The 18073-nt window shown below is 39.5% G+C and overlaps 1 protein-coding gene and 1 long non-coding RNA gene across 5 annotated transcripts in view; one reads left to right on the top strand and one right to left on the bottom strand.

The window, feature by feature from the left end:
• Positions 1-18073, bottom strand: part of csnk2a2b (casein kinase 2, alpha prime polypeptide b) — a 69094-nt gene that overhangs the window by 22082 nt on the left and 28939 nt on the right. For all 3 annotated transcript variants that reach the window (XR_015759989.1, XM_043707288.2, XM_043707287.2), the window contains exon 3: positions 379-480. Coding sequence is in view for 2 of the 3 variants with exons in the window: in XM_043707288.2 (XP_043563223.1) it covers positions 379-480 (102 nt within the window). In the remaining variant the exon portion in view is untranslated. The remainder of the gene's footprint in view (positions 1-378; positions 481-18073) is intronic.
• On the top strand, positions 55-10208 carry LOC122558559 (uncharacterized). Of its 2 annotated transcripts, none has more exons than XR_006314181.2 (4): positions 55-544; positions 7273-7398; positions 8102-8182; positions 9580-10208. It is a non-coding gene; the product is annotated as an uncharacterized LOC122558559 (long non-coding RNA). The 2 variants fall into 2 exon arrangements; XR_015759990.1 differs by having other exon boundaries at positions 8102-8268.

Genomic DNA, 18073 nt, shown 5'->3' with positions numbered 1-18073 from the left:
GCAAAGGTACAACCTTCTTTAATTATTATCATGAGATCTTTTGTGTTAATCCAAACTAAAACAGGGTCTTCGTTTCCCAAAGGACAATACAACGTTGTGTCTGTACTGCACTGGGGATAACTTTGAATATGTTGCTCAGACTAGATTGGGTTGGGATATCTGGTCGGCATGGACAGGTTGGTCCGAAGGGTCTGTTTCCATGCTCTACATCTTTGTGATTCTATGACTTTGTGTGTGGACATGGGGCTTAAAATTTCAATGAGTTAGGGAATTGTAAGTTGCACCAACTGAGCCAAGCTGACCAAACTAAGCATGCAACCTTTCAATTAGGTTTCAGGCTGAAATCAACATCTGGATCAAGCCACAGCAGTTACTCACCACAGGGTCCTTTACAACATCTAGCAGCTTGATGATGTTAGGCCCTCCACGGAGGTTCTCTAATATTTTGATTTCCCGCTTTATTTTCTTCTTTTTAACAGGCTGCAAAATTAAAATACAGGTTTAAAATGAATTTTAACAAGAGCACTGGATGAACTCAAACAAGGTAGGATGCTTAACAGATTTGCTGACATCTTAGCACAAAGAAAAATTGATAAGTGCATACTTTGGTTCTAAAGCTGGTTGAGAGTGTAAATGAGTGATGTTGTCACATTCCTCAGTTCGGTTTCTCAAGCTCTGCTGCCACACACCATTGCATAAACCTATGAAGAAAGATGCCACTGTGCTGTGTACCAGGCTGCCATGTGGTTCAACAGAATGCTCTGACCCAGCCATGTTACAAGTTATGCTGCTCAGAGGGCTTCATTTATTTAAAAAGGACCGAAAAAGCCACAGAGCACACAATTCAAAATTAACACAAAACTACTTCTATATTGAACTAAAATCATGATTGTCACTTCCAGATGAATTTGTTGTTTAATAGCTTAGTGATCATTAAACTTAAATTTGCCCAAAGTTGCCACTAATAGTGCCAATAAAGATAAAGTAGTGAGTGCACAGAACTTAAAAACTTTCAACTTAATCTCTGAAAAGTAGCAAAAAGTCAGGCATGTTCCAGTTTATCATTGTGAAAATATGTACCACAATCCTCAAAAGTAACATAGTAGGCCATCCAACCTTTGGAGCACGTTGTATCATTCAATGAGATTATGAGTGATCAGTCATTTGCTGAAGTTAATTATCAAGTACTTTCAAAATCGTTGAAAAGCTCAGTCAAAACATTTCTAAACCATCCACGTTTCTATTAATGCAATAGTCAGAGAGTCCTGGTTACATTCGGTGAATCTGTGTCACACACTCCAAAATGGATTTACCCTTCCTAAAGTGCAGTGCTCAGAACTAATACTCCAGCCGTGGTTTAAACTGGAAACTTTGATTAGCAGCAAATTTACATGCTTCTTTGTTAAAAGCTAATATTCCATTTGCCTTTTTCATTTTGTTTTGCACCTACCCAAAAATCTGATCCTGTTAAAATTAACACTTGAATCAAACGGGACTGATGCACAGTCCAACACAGCTCTACTGTGTCCAAGTCAGATGAACACCATTTCTAACACTGCACAGATTAACCAAGCTAGCAGCTGGTATGGATCATTAATTTCACAGCCAACTAGAATTTGGTAGTTATTTGGTTGGATTGTAGTGCCAATGTCCTGTGATCTTATGCAAACAGAAATGCTACAATGCTTGATGTCTGAACAAAAGATTTAGATGATACTTAATTATTTGTCGTGCCCTGATGAAAGAATAGCACCACTAATTCACATCATTAAGGATTCATTCTCGAAAATGCCTCGGTTACAATACACCAGTTTAGTCTACATCCATCCCCAAAGGAACTGCTAGATCCTGACGTCTTTAGCAAAGCATACACAATGTTTTAAATGTTTCTGTATGTGGCAATAGGAAAACCAGAAAGATGGAGTATTTATATCCACAGAACTGTTAGCATTAAACTAAGGTGAGCAACAAATACATTTCTCAAAACCAGCAGCTCAGCAAAGAATATTCAAGCAGCCCTTCATGTTCCATTCATTAACCACCACGCACTCAAACAAGTATATTCTAAGAGAGACAGCAGAACACTTTTGAAATGGGCAAATTCCCACAGCAACTAGTTTCAGAAAACCAGTCATACTGTGTCCAATATCTAAACCAAGTAGTCTGTTAAATAGTCCATGAATAGGTACCTTCACCATATGAATCTCATTACAACAGTGGACTTGTTGCTGCAAACTAAAACATCCAAGACTTTTGAACAAGCTCACAGGATTTTAACTTTCCAAACATAGACTGGGACTGCCATAGCTTTAAGAGTTTAGATAGAGACGAATTTAAGTGCATACCAGAAAATTTTCTGATTTGGTATGTGGATATACCTATTAGAGAAGGTGCAAAACTTGACCTACTTTTGAGAAATAAAGCAGGGCAGGTGACTGCGGTGTCAGTGGGGGAGCACTTTGGGGCCAGAGACCATAAATCTACTAGTTTTAAAATAGTGATGGAAAAGGATAGACCAAATCGAAAAGTTAAAGTTCTAAATTGGAGGAAGGCCAATTTTGACAGCATTAGGTAAGAAGTTTGAAAAGTTGATTGGGGGCAGATGTTTGCAGATAAAGACAGCTGGAAAATGGGAAGCCTTCAAAAATGAGATGAGTGTCCAGAGACAGTATACTCCTGTTACAGTGAAAGGCAAGGCTGGTAGGTGTAGGGAATGCGGGATGACTAGAGAAATTGAGGTTTTGGTTAAGAGAAAGGAAGCAAATGTCAGGTATAGACAAGAGATCAAGTGAATCCTGAGATGAGTATAAAGGCAGGAGTACATGCAAGGGAAATCAGGAGGGCAAAAGAGGGCATGAGATAGCTTTGGCAAATAGGGTTAAGGAGAATCCAAAGGGATTTTATAAATATATTAAGGACAAAAGGGTAACTAGGGAGAGATAGGGTCTCTCAAAGATCAGCAAGGCAGCTTGTGTGTGGAACCACAGGAGATGGGAGAGAAATTAAACAAATATTTTGCATCAGTGTTTACTGTGGAGGAGGACATGGAAGATACAAGCATGTGGGGAAATAGCTGGTGACATCTTGAAAAATGTCCCTATTCCAGAAGTGGAGGTGATGGAGATCTTAAAAAGCATAAAAGTGGATAAATCCCCAGGACCTGATCAGGTGTACCCTAGAACTTTATGGGAAGCTAGGGAAGTGATTGCTGGGCCCTTTGCTGAGATATTTATATCATCGATAGTCACAGGTGAGGTGTCAGAATACTGGACGTTGGCTAACATGGTGCCACTATTTAAGAAAGGTGATAAGAAAAAGCCAGGGAACTATAGATCAGTGAGCTCGACGTGAGTGGTGGGCGAATTGTTGGAGGGAATTCTGAGGGACAGGATTTACATGTATTTGGTAAGCCAAATAATGATTAGGGCTAGTCAATATGGCTTTGTGTATGGGAAATTATGTCTCATGAACTTGATTGAGGTTTTTGAAATAACGAAAAGGATTTATGAGGGAAGAGCGGTGGATGTGATCTATACAGACTTCCATAAGGCGTTCGACAAGGTTCCTCGTGGTAGACTGGTTAATAATGTTAGATCTCATAGAATACGTGGAGAACTAGCCATTTGGATACAGAACCTACTCGAAGGCAGAAGACAGAGGGTGGTGGAGGAGGGTGCTTTTCAGACTGGAGGCCTGTGAGTAGTGTGCCATAAGGATCGATTTGGATGCGAACATGGGAGGTATGGTTAGTAAGTTTGCAATTGACACCAAAATTGGAGGTGTATTGGACAACGAAGGTTACCTCAGATGGGCGTTTAATTTTGATAAATGAGAGGTGCTGCATTTGGGAAAGACAAATCAGAGCAGCATTTATACATTTAATGGTATGTTCTTGGGGAGTGTTGCTGAACAAAGAGACCTTAAAGTGCAGTGTTATAGCTCCTTGAAAGTGGAGTCACAGATAGATAGGATGGTGAACATGGCATTTGATATGCTTTCCTTTATTGGTCACAGCATTGAGTGCAGGAGTTGGGAAGTCATGCTGCAGCTGTTCAGGACATTGGTTAGGCCATTTTTGGAAAACCATGGGCAATTCTGGTCTCCTACCTATCAGAAGGATGTCGTGAAACTTGAAATGGTTCAGAAAAGATTTACAAGGATGTTGCCAAGGTTGGAGGATTTGAACTACAAGGAGAGGCTGAATAGGCTGGGGCTGTTTTCCCTGAAGCATCGGAGGCTGAGGGGTGACCTGAGGAGGTTTATAAAATCACAAGGGGCATGGATAGGATAAACAGACAAGGTCTTTTCCCTGTAGGGGTGGGGGAGTCTAAACCTATGCCCTGGAGTGAGAGGGGAAAGTTTAAAAAGGGACCTAAGGGGCAACTTTTTCACATAGAGGGTGGTGCGTGTCTGGAATGAGCTGCCAGAGGAAATGGTGAAGGCTGGTACAATTACAGTTAAAAGGTAACTGGCTGGGTATATGAATAAGAAGGGTTTAGAAGGACATCGGCCAAGTGCTGGCAAATGGTACTAGATTAGGTTAGGATATCTGGTCAGCATGGACGAATTGGACCAAAGGGTCTGTTTCCATGATGTACAATTCTATGACTTTGACACACAGTCATGTATGTTGACAACTCTGCAATCTCGCCAACAGGCATCAGATACTAAAAGACAGTAGCTACAAAGGAAATTAAATATTATACTGGACACATTTCAGATATTTTCAGCTGTTCAGAGATGTTATGACGCACCTTTGAAATAGTGGGACTTGAACCCAGGTCTCTTCACTCAAACGTAGGGGCACAACTACCCATCACGTGTATAATTTACCCAGATTTGAAATTTCTGTTAAAAGGTCTTAAAACCAAAATTAATATTGCAAAATTTGATTAACATAGTAAACAATTATTACAAGTTATTTTGCATTGAACTGAGATCAAAAGGATTTAATGGATAATGATTTATCTGGAAACAATTATAAAAGATCTCCCATTTCAATGCAGATGGCTTTAACTCCACAAGTATTTTCATGCAGCTTTTTCTCCTGTGGTTGCACATCCCAAGGCTGTTACATCCCAGATTAAGGATTTCTTTGGAACACTGGTTTAGTTAATCTGAACAGCTGCATCTCAGTTCCCAGATCAAGTCAGCAAGTATCTCTTCCCACAAGCTAGAGCATTTCAAGCACAATTTCTCAACAGCCATTAGCTACAAGCTAGCTTTGTATCAGTCTTCACTAGAGACGATACAAATAACACCTCGGAAATGGTTGTAAATCAAGAATTGAAAGGGAGAGAGGAACTCAAGAAAATTACAATTAGTATTATGGAGAAAGTTGTTGAACTATAAGTTGATAAGTCACTGGGTGCTAATGGATTTCATCCTAGGGTCTTACCAGGAAGATGTTGATGCACTGGTTTTAACTTTTGGGGAATGATCCTTTTGATTAGAATAGTTAATATAACTTCTGAATTCAAAAAGAGAGGGAGCAAATAACAGAAAACTACAGGCCAGTTCACTTAAAATCTGTTAAAATTATTAAAGATGTTATAACAGGATACTTGGATAGGTTCAAGGAAAGTCAGACAGAACCAACATGGTCTTGTCAAAGGAAATCACACTTAACTAATTTATTAGAGTTCTTTGAAAATGTAACCTGTGCTGTGGATAAAGGGGTAGCAGTAGATATATTGTACTGATATTTCAAGAAGGTATTTGATAAGATGCCACATCTAAGGTTACTGGATAAAAGCTCATGGCTTTGGATGTAACAGTGGCAAAAAGAAGATTCAAAGTTTGGGAGAAGATTTGTAGCTCGGGTGCTCGTTGTTGTGGTTCTGTTCGCCGAGCTGGGAATTTGTGTTGCAGATGTTTCATCCCCTGTCTAGGTGACATCCTCAGTGCTTGGGAGACTCCTGTGAAGCACTTCTGTGATGTTTCCTCCAGCATTTGTAGTGATTTGTATCTGCCGCTTCCGGTTGTCAGTTCCAGCTGTCCGCTGCAGATCGACCTGGACCCAATATACCAGCCACTGCAGTGGACAGCTGGAACTGACAACCGGAAGCAGCAGAGACAAACCACTATAAATGCCGGAGGAAACATCACAGAAGCGCTTCACAGGAGGATCCCAAGCACTGAGGATGTCACCTAGACAGGGGACGAAACGTCTGCAACACAAATTCCCAGCTCGGTGAACAGAACCACAACAAAAAAGATTGGTTGCTTAACATGAATCAGAGTAGTAATAAATAGGTCAATTTCAATCTTGCAGGATGTCATGAGTGGCACATCACAACGGTCAGTGCTGGGATCTGAGAGACATTGTATTCTAGGACCCTTGACTAACCCAGTTTATGCTTATTCATTGATAACTCCTTTACTAACCCACTCAAGTGAACACTGCATTCCTATTTCATTCACAACTCCCTACTAATAACAGTTTTCATTCATTTGTAAAATTGTGGCTCTGTAGTAAAATTCACTATCATAAAATAGACCAAACTTAAAACAACCCTTTCAAACCCATGACTGCATTTTCACACCTTATCAGCCCTTGTTACTTCTGAAGAGACGTCAATATCGCAACCCACACCATCCCCATTAGGTCGCAACAAAACATTATAATATTAATCAGACCTGACCAACCATCTCTTGGCCCTGAATAGATTACAGAACATCAAACAGCTTCTTCAATCAGTATGTACTTGTTGAATACCTTTTAACTGGGCAGTTATCCCTTCAAGAAAATAACTGACAAAACAGCGTTTCCATAAAATAGCATGAATGAACCTTACACAGCCAAATAGTAAACAAATCTCACAACCCAGCTGTGGTAATCAATTTAATATCCTTTACTTTCATTAAGCACAGGTACAATTTCTAACTTATTTAGAGCATGTAGGCCTAATTTTTATTTTACTAACATTAACTAACTTAAAAGACAAAAGGAATAACACTTCTTAATTATGAAGGCAGACTGGAGGGACACTCTTAATCCCACCAGAAGTAGCTGCCAGAATTTAGCACATTTTAACCCATCTCCTGCCTCCCAGGGCAGAGCCCCTACATCCTGTGTGTACTATAGATAAAAGGTAACACCATAGTAATGGAATTTTAATTATATGTAAGGACTGTGTGTAATAGGCTATTGTAACCACTGTTTTCGGGATTTTATTACCACCTTGTACTCGCGCTACTTGCGGTTGCTGAATAAAGGAGGCTATTTTTGCCACTCACTGATTTGGTTATTATTTGAACACGATCCCACAGATCTCAACTCTTTACAGTTTATATCAATGATCTGGTTGAAGGAATAGCAGCTAAATTTGCTGATGTCACAAATAAGACCAGAGAGTGAATTGTGAAGAGGATATAACAAGCCTACAAAGGATATAGGTAGGTTAAGTGAGTGAGCAAAGATCTGGCAAATGGAGTAAAATGTCAAAGTGTGAAGTTGTCCATTTTGGTAGAAAATTTTTTTAAAAAGCATATCATCTAAATGGAGGTAGGTTGCAGAGCTCTTAGAGGCAGAGAGATCTGGGTGGATTGGTGCATGAAGTAAAGGAGGTTAGCATGGTGATACAGCAAGTAATCAAGGAAGGCTTGACAGGCTGGAAACTGTATCTACTAGGGTTTAGAAGAGTCAAGAGACAACTTAATTGAAATAAACACGACCTTGAGGGGACTTGACAAGATGAATGTTGGAAAGGGTTTTCACTTGTGGGAGAGTCTAGAACAAGGGATTACAGTTTTAAACTAAGGGGCTGTTCGTTTAAAACAGGTGAGGAGTTATTTTTTCTCTCAGACCAATCAGTGTTTAGAATTCCCATCCCTAAAAGGCAATGGATGCAAGGTCTTCAAATATTTTTATGGAAGAAATAGATAGGCTCTTGATTACCAAGAAAATGAAATTATATCAGGAGAATACAGGAATATAGAGTTAAGATTAAAATCAGATCAGCCATGATCTTGTTTAATGGTAGAGCAGGCTGAAAAGAAGAAGTTTTTCGTGTTCATTCATATGTTAGCTACTTACCACTCACCTAGAATAATGATGTACAAGCATGAACAATAATTTGATTTTCTCACCTGTCACCAGATGCCAGTAACATGTCACTGGAGGATCCATGCAATTGCAAGCTCTTTGGGGCATTCTGGGCTACTGGCCCACAATCAGCATGTAAGCAAAAGAAGCGTGCGTGCCACTTAATCTTCACTCTTGCAATAATGAGCCTTTTGGTATATAATGGATTTCAACTCTCCCCGGTATGTGTTGCTCAGTATCAATAGTATGGCTGCATTGGTGAACTGATTCCAAGTTTATAATAATACTAATTAAGTCATGAGATAAACATTTTGTCATATGGTAAGACTGTATTGTTAAAAACCAAAGGAGTTTGAAGGAAGTGATATTGATAAATTACAATGTAACCACAGTCTTGACCACTGTGTAAAAAGGTAGACAACAGAACAGGTTTAATGGGCATTAATGGTAGCTCTTTTAAATAAGGAAGAGTCAGAGGAAGGGAAATACTGTCTCATCTCAAAAGGCAAAGAGAAAGTAAATAATAGAAATGTTACTTATGAAGTTACTTACTAGTATGACAACTCAAGGAATCCTTCAGCTAAACATGATTTAGCAATGATTTGGAGATGCCGGTGTTGGACTGAGGTGTACAAAGTTAAAAATCACAACACCTGGTTATAGTCCAACAGGTTTAATTGGAAGCACACTAGCTTTCGGAGCGACGCTCCTTCATCAGGTGATTGTGGAGGGCTCGATCGTAACACAGAATTGATAGCAAAAATTTGCAGTGTGATGTAAGAAAGATTTAGCAAGAAAGCCTTTATGCCAAAATGGCTTTACAAAACATTTTGCATGTTTGTTGGAAAATAGCCAGAGATAAAAGTCATCTTAACATGATTTACAAATGATGTAACACCCCTGGAGAGTAACCTATAAAAAGGTAACTATTGAGAGTGGATGAGAAATAATCAAATTAAAATTGCAATGCTCAAAGTCAACCAGAAACGTAAGAAATAGAAGTAGGCCTTTCAGCCCTTTAGGCCCCGTTCTATGAGGCCTAATGCAACATGATTTTTCAGCAAAATCCCCATACTCAATGTTTTCAATGATGTAGAAATATTTTGATCTTAGTCTTGATTATACTCAATGGCTGAGTCTCCACAGCCCTCTGGGACAAGGAATTCACCAAGAAATTCCTCACCTCAGTCATAAATGACCTGCCCCTGATTCTGAGACTGTGACCCCTGGGTCATGATCCCAGCCAGGCAAAATATCCTTCTTGCATCTACTCTGTCAAGCCTTTAATAATTTTGTACGTTTGAACAGAATGGCTTGATATCATGACAAGTGAGGATCAAAATGGTTAGAATGGGTGCTATACATAGAACTAAACAACAGAATAAGCTAAATAGGTTGGCACATCATTAGCAGCCTAAAAGAATGGGATACGATGCTCAACTTATTGATCACCATTTCTGACATGCCACAACAAAAAACTGCAATGTACTCCTCAGAAGGCAACGATTAATGGAGTACCATTCATTTTCCAGTGCTTCCCCGGAGTGGAGAAACTACGCCATGTTCTTCACAGCCTTCATCATGTCATCAATGACGATGAGCATCTCACCAAGATTATCCCTATGCCTCCACTTCTCACCTTCAAACAACCGCCCAACCTTAAGCAGACCATCATTCGCAGCAAACTACTCAACCTTCAGGACAACATCGACCACAACACCACACAAACTTGCAAGACACATCAGATCATCGACTTGAATACTACCATCATGTGTGAGAACACCACCCAACACGTACACAGCAGATACTCATGCGACTCGGCCAATGTTGTCTCATATGCTGCAGGCAAGGATTCCCCAAAGCATGATATTTCAGTGAGACCATGCAGACCTTATGACAATGAATGCATGGACACCATGCAACAATCGCCAGTTAGGAATATTCCCTTTCAGTCAGGGAACACTTCAACTGTCAAGCACTGCTATGATCTTCAGGTAAGCGGCCTTTGAGATGCATAAGAATGCAGAATCGCCAAGCAGAAACTGATAGCCAAGTTCTGTGCCCATGAAGACTGTCTTAACTGTGACCGTGGGTGCATGTCATGCTACGTGTGACCCCACTACACTGTTCTGTATCTGTAAAATCTTCCTTACTGTCCTGTTTTGACACCATCACCTTCATAAATTGTTATGATCTCTCTATCTTAATTAGTTTGTATGGTTTGGCATTACTTTCTACTTTGGTTAGACTCTCAGCATGCAACTCTTATACTTATGTTATTCCAGTCATTTGGTTTATCTTCAGCACCTTAATTTTAATTTTTTTGTAATGACCTCTCTGCCTCATTTCATCAGACAATAAGTAACCCTTTGCTTGTTATTCAGCTGTTCACACTTTACTCACACTGTGACACTTTTGATCATGTGTAGAGACTTATTATTTGACACTCCGCTCATACCATTGTACGATCATTTGATCTCTCTACCTATAAATTTTGTGCCTGTGTGCTTCTCTCAGTTCACCTGACGAAGGTGCTACACTCCGAAAGTTTGAGATTTCAAATAAACCTGTTGGACTAAGACCTATTGTCATATGACTTCTGGCTTTATCCACCCCAGTATAAGACCAGCAGCTCTGCATCATAGTTTAAAAATGGCCTTTTGCCATTCTGAGTTGGGCCTTTTCACTCCATCCTGTTGCATGCTTCTGTTTAAAAATAAAGATTCACATGAAGCAAGATTTCTAGAGAAGTTAATTATATGGAAATCCATACAGTACTAAAATTATAAATTTGGTATCTTGCTAGCAACTGAGCTTTGCTCATCAGTAATGTAGAGTCATTTAGTGTGATGTGACATTTAGCTACGATACTGGCCAGTCTAAGATCTTTGCTTAAGTATTGACTCGGAGAACGTAAGTAATTGTAGCTGTATGCATACTTTGAGATCAGAGGCCAAATATTTTCATCTCTGCAGCACCCGCATCTTCAGCCTTTATTTAGCATGTGTGCTGCCAAAATTCTCACCCAACCTTCTGCTGTCTTTAGACTTGACTATTCCAAAGTACTCTAGCACACTACCACAGATTCAATCAATAAGCACATCAATCTGGACCCAATATACCGACCACTGCAACTGAACAGCTGGAACTGGCAACCGGAAGCGGCAGATTCAAACCACTACAAATGCCAGAGGAAAGATCACAGAAGCGCTTCACAGGAGGCTAGCAAGCACTGAGGATGTCACCTAGACAGGGGGCGAAACGTCAGCAACACAAATTCCCAGCTCGGTGAACAGAACCACAACAACACTATCACATATAAACTTGACATCATCCAAAAACTCTGTCGGAGTCCTAACTTGCAACAAGTCCAAATCACTCATTAGCTTCCTTGCCTAAATTGGCTCCCAGTTCAGCACAGCCTCAGTTTTAAACTTCTGACCTTTTTCACACTCAAATCCTTTTACTATTTTGGTCCTTATCTCTGCAATTGCTTCTAGCCCCATAATCAAAAATATCCTTTAGCACCCCTGACTTAACTGCAACCAAGATCTAGCTCCGTAATTTCCTTCCTAAACTTCTCTAAGATACTCCCCAACATAACCTCCCTGGTCAGGTTTTGGTCATCTGCCCCAACATCTCATGGTAGACTGTCAGAAATTGTTTTATAATGTCCATAACATTGATAAAGCACATTGTGATTAAATAAAACACCCCAAATACAAGTAGCTAATGTATCTTATTTGCAAATGTGAGGTTTTAATTCAAGCAAAATAAACTGCCTGGCTTTCTCTTTTCAGAAAATTATTGAGCATTTTTAGAAGCAAAACATTTGGAATGCTACAAATGCATTGCTAAATAGCCAGATGCAAGACATCACTATATCAAAGGAAGTCAACTGAGTTTAAATATAAATCGAAACTCAAGTCATTAACACTGCTCGTGCATCATTAGGTAGTTTCCAGAATGACAGAGGCAGATTGCAATTTCATCAACTGCATTTCAAAAACATTAGACAAAACAAAAGCTGTTAATTCGAAAATGTATGAACTTGACTTAAAAATCCTCTATTTTAAATAAAGGTTAGAATAGATCAACTTTGAGAAAAGTGTGAATATCTCCTCAGATGTGCTGAAAATCTAGCTCATATTGCATCATGTATTTTCCAAATTCCGGGGAGAATCTGATGACTAAAAGCAAGACTGAAAGCAACAGTCTAGATTTTTGCTAGCTTCCCTGCCACTCTTGCCAATGTTCAGTTATTTAAATTCACAGCATACAAACATAAGTGATGCTGCATATGCAATTAAATGTGGAATCAGGACATGGCTGTCAGAAACAAAACCAGAAATTGCTGGTGAAAATCAGCAGGTCTGGCAGCATCTGCGGAGAGAAAGCTGAGTTAATGTTTTAAGTCCGATGACTCTTCATCAGAACTATGTGGCAATGAGAGTTGCCTTAGAATGTTGTAGACAAAAAAAGATATGCTTTACTGAAGTGACAGATATAACACTCCTGCATAATCACGGCAGGTCAATTCCAATTTAAGTAACTATGAATGGCACAAGAGGTTGGCAATCTAGGACCAAGAAATGTACACACTCAGGGTGTTGAGTCTTTGGAACTATTTAGATTTTGTTTTAATTTCTGTATATGGATTCCAAATCAAATTAAATATTCTATTTTATATTTCCTCGTTCAGACTTCATGCTCAGTGAAAATTCTTTAACCAGATTGATAAAGAAAATAGACACTTAGGGAGATTTAAACAATCCTTGGATAAGCACATGGATGATGATGGGATTGCGTAGGAGTATGGGCTTAGATTAGTTCACAGGTCAGCGCAACATCAAAGGCCGAAGGGCCTGTTCTGCACTGTACTGTTCTATGTTCCATTGTTCTATGCTCTATTAATGTGTCCGGGCAGGTCCCGAATCTCCTGTGGACGGTGCTTGACTAAAAAAATCCTCATCGCAGTAGGTTCCAGTGTAAAACCCCAAAGAAAGTTGAAGGTGGAAAGGTGAGGTGTGAATGGCAAATGCAGTTCATTTAACAATCAAAAAATATCACAACATAAGATACAGGGGAAATAGGCTGTTTTGCCTCTCAATCTTGCTCTGCTGACCAATAAGCTCACGACTGATCTAATTATGGATAGAATTCTACTGCCTGCCTCTATTATGCTGAATTTCTTTGTGAATCAAGTATTTATCTAACCTAGCATTCAAGAATTCATTGACTCTGCCTCTACTCTTCTGCAATGGAGAGAATTCCAAAGATTAACAATGTATAGTAAAGAAGCTGACCCTCTAATCTAATGAAATATATAGTGACATTGGAGGCAATCCAGTGTAGGTTTATAAGGTTGATCCTGGGTACAGAGAGATTTTCTAATGAGAAGTTGTTCAACAGAATGGACCTACGCATGTTCAAGTTTGGAAGAATGAGGGGCAACCTTCTGGAAAGAAAACATTCATTCTGGGGGCTGTTGAAAGCTTGTTCCTATTCTGAAAGTGTTATCCCATTTACAAGAGGAGGAGGATTTCTTTTTCCTTATGAGGCAGTGAGTCTATGATATCCTTTACCACAGAGAGCTGCAGATGCTAAGTACAATCAAGACTGACAGACATTTTTAAATTAGTAAGGGAATCCAGAATTATGGGGAAAAAGCAAGGTTGCTTGAGGATTATTAGATCAACCATTCTCACTGAATAGCAGAGAAGACCTGATGGACCGAATGTCCTCTTACTTATATGTCTTATGATCTAAGCTCCGCCTCATTTGGGTTAAACAGAAGATTCCTTACTTTGGAACTGTGCTCTCCAATTCAAGACTCCCCCATAAGGGGGACATTCAATATTTATCCTGTCAAACCCTCTCCATTGCTTCAATAAGATCACCCTGTATCCTTTTAAACGCCACTAAGTATATGGCCAACCTGCCCATCTTTTCTTACAAAACAATTAATTTGGTCCAGAAATTACCCCCTTCAACATCCACTGCACTGCCTCCAATACATGGACAAACATTCCAAAGTAAGGAAGCAAAAATTGCACACAGTCTGGGTGTGGTCTCACCATCACTGCATGCAGATGTAGCAAGAATTCTCTCTTTTTTAAACTCCATCCCCATTACTGTAAGGAATAAAACTTCATTTGTGTTCCTGATTACTGTACTAGCATGTTAACTTTGTGATTTAACCAGACTCCTCAATACTGCAGTATTTTGTGGTTTACCTCCACTTAAATCAAATTCTGCTTTTTGATTCTTCCTACCAAACAGACCAATATTATTCATCTACATTATAAGCCATGTGCCAATTTTTTGCCCACTCACTTACCTGTATGCCTCTGTAGATTAAATTACAGACTTGCTCAACTTACTTACATTTGCATGATTAACAAATTTGAATACTATACGCTATATCTTCATCCACATTAAACAGATTATAAATCATTGAGGACCCAGCACTGACTTCTGTGGCATCTCTCTTGTAAGTCTGGTTAATTAATTAACCAATCCTTTTCGTGCTAATATACCATCCTAATGTCATGAGCTCTGAACTTGCACAGTAATGTCACATCTTATCAAATTCTTTTGGAAATGCAAAACTCCACCCAAGTCCCCTGTATCTATTCTGTTTGTCCCCCCTCTAAGCAAGCTTATAAATCTGAAACTCTTTATCAAATAATGACCTTTCATAAAACCACGTTAAATCTTAATTGTATTAGTATTCTCTACATCTCCTGCTACTACTTCCCTAATAATGGATTCCAAAGATTTCCCCAAGATAAATATTGGGTTAATTTTTAAAATGTATTCTATCCTAGGATGTGGGCATCACTGACAAAGCTAGCATTTATTTCCTGGCTTAGTCCCCCTCTTCCCTGGTAAGCACCCCCTGAACCATTACCATCTAGATGGTGTCGATAGATCCAGATTTTGAACTAGTTACAAGTGAAAAAGTGACAATGTAGTTGCAAGTCAAACTAGTTAGAAAAATTAAAACTCCCTAAAATTAAAACTCCAGGAATCCCAACTTCCACACATTAGAATGACTCAAATCCTTATTTTCTGCTGGAATATTGTCACCACAGCAGTCAAACTGTAGCCAAAGGAGAGTTATATATGTTTGTAATGGTATGAAGAGACAATTTGAACATCTCAATGACTACCTACACTCAGAATGACTGTCAGCATATGAAAATGTCACAAAGATAAGTTGCTTCCTTCCTTGATGTTGCACTGACCTGTGAAATCAATCTGAAGCCCATCTGACCTACACTATTCCATTATCATCCATATGTTTATCCAATCACCATTTAAATGCCCTTAAAGTTGGCGAGTCCACTACTGTTGCAGGTAGGGCATTCCAGGCCTTAATACTCTTGAGTAAAGAACCTACCTTTGACATCTGTCCTCTATCTATCCCCTCCCAATGCAAAGCTGTGCCCCCTTGTGCTAGCCATCACTATCCATGGAAAAAGGCTCTCAATGTCCACCCTATCTAATCCTCTCATCACCTTGTATGTCTTTAAGTCATCTCACAATTATCAGAACCTGTTACGCTGGTCAGCTGGATGTCTAAATTGCAGTTAACCCATTGTCATACTTGACAGACTAAGTGAGTTACCAAGAGATCCATACAAATGTTTGAACAGTTAAAAACAGTCAATATATCAGCAAAGAGCTTTGAGATCCTAGTCCAAGACCAACCTATACACTTGGATATGAACATGCAAAGCAAGCCTCAAAGTGGGAAGCAATGCAGCCCTAATGAGCCGCCAGGTTAATGAGTCAGCAGTGCAATTCTGAAGTACTCTGATCTTCTGGACTTTGAGAGAGGCCCGTTAACTTGGAATGAGTCAATTCTAAGAGATCTCAAGAAGACAGAAGGAGAAATAGGCCATTCAGCTGATCAAATCTGTTCCACTCTTGAATGAGATAATGTCTGATCTAATAACCTTCAACACTAGTTGCCTACCATTCAGATTGGTCAACCCTTAATTCCCTCACTGATTAAAAATGAGTCTCAGCCTTGAAAATACTCAACGACCTCAAAGGCCCTCCATGAAGAATTCCACAGATTCACTACACTCGGAGGTGATTCCTCCTGATCTGTCTGAAACAAAAGCACGGCAGTAGAGAACTTAAACATTGCTAAAAGGAGACTAGAAAGTGAAGTTTTTCATCTTATAGTCATCAGAACTAGGAAGCAAGAAACAAACTGAAAACTGAGACACTGTTTTATGTCATTTGCAGAGAGGGTGCTGATAGGTTAGGTAGAGATGAAGCAGAAAAACTTATTTTAAATCGGAAAACCCTTACTGAGATTATGCTCTCTGGTCCTCTACTTTTCCAAGAAGGAAACAACCTCTCAGCTTCAGACCTCCTACTTGACACGAAACAAATGTGGTTTCAAGCCTCACGAATTTAGACAATAATTACCAAGAGTTCCTTACAAACAGAATGGTTAGCAGCAAAACTTACCATAAGTAGTTCAAGTCTACCATCAGCTTTTCCCTCCCCATAGTACTAAAACACATCATACAATATAATACCAAAAAATAGTGAACCTGGCTATAGACGTGCAGTCACACAACTGGCCTCCAGGTAAACACTTTCAGGGAGCTATCATTTCAACTCTCAATTGTTTCCTCAGCAACTGTGCAACAATCGATCTATGTTTGGAGAGATGAAAGGACACCAGAGATGTATTTTTCAGGACGGGAGTCAGCAAGCACTTCTACCCACAAGAATTGTAGATGTTTGGAACTTTCTTCCATGGATGATAAATTATTGCTCATGCAATTGTCTTTGTAAATCAGAAACTTATTAGCTTGTTAACCAAAGATAGTAAGGATATAGCGCAAAGGTGAGTACAGTATAAGGAATTAAGGCTGAGATGATTCATGATTTCTCTGAATGGGAGAAAAGATTCAAGGGACTAATGTTGTTCCCATACTTCTTATGCCAGCCCTCTCATTAATATTGAACTGAGTTTCCAAGAACAAAGATAGGTTTCCTCACCATTAACTGCATCACCTGTCTTTTGTACTGTCTGGCAAACAGATATACTAATCAAGAAATTAAATTTCCTTCTGATCAGTATTACAGTACTGTTTTTCTTGCACTAACCTCCTTTTGCACAATGTATTGGCTTAGTCCACATCTTAATGCAGAAAATATTAGCAACATATTTCTCCCTCCAACACAACAGAATGCGCTAAAACATTACACATTTCCACTTAGTAAGCCCCAAACTGAGTAACCTATCTATTTTTATAGATTAAGCCACTTTGCAACTCCAATTACATGCCAGGTAATCATGAAACATAGCAGCAAAATGCTGTGAAACTTGAAAGGGTTCAGAAAGGATTTACAAGGATATTACCAGGGTTGGAGGATTTGAGCTCTAGGGAGAGGTTGAATAGGCTGGGGCTGTTTTCCCCAGAGTGTTAGAGGCTGAGGAGTGACCTTTTCGAGATTTATAAAGTCATGAGGGACATGGATAGGATAAATAGGCAAAGTCTTTTGCCTGGGCTTTGGAGAGTCCAGAACTAGAGGGCATAGGTTTATGGTGAGAGGGGAAAGATATAAAAGAGACCCAAGGGGCAACTTTTTCCACGTAGAGGGTGGTACATGTATGGAACGAACTGCCAGGGGAAGTGGTGGAGGCTGGTACAATTGCAACATTTAAAAGGCATCTGGATGGGTATATGACTAGAAAGGGTTTGGAGGGATATGGGCCGGGTACCTGGTCAGCATGGACGAGTTGGACCGAAGGGTCTGTTTCTGTGCTGTACATCTGTATGACTCTATATAACACTCACTTCCACTTAACCTTTCAATCATGGATAGCAAATGCAGGACCGTTCATAAAAGGAAGGGATGAAATACAAATACAGAAAGAGGGTAACTTTACCCTGAAAAAAACAGCTTTCACACACAAGTAAACAAATCAAAGGTAGTGATGGGCTTGCACCAATAATCTCGGCAAAAGCGAGGACTGCAGATGCTGGAAAT

This window comes from Chiloscyllium plagiosum, unplaced genomic scaffold, assembly GCF_037043375.1.
Source record: "Chiloscyllium plagiosum isolate Xiang-an unplaced genomic scaffold, Cpla_swu_hap1 HiC_scaffold_17, whole genome shotgun sequence".
NCBI lineage: Eukaryota > Metazoa > Chordata > Chondrichthyes > Orectolobiformes > Hemiscylliidae > Chiloscyllium > Chiloscyllium plagiosum.
The sequence above is the reverse complement of the archived record's forward strand: the minus strand, read 5'-3'. Positions and strand labels throughout refer to the sequence as shown.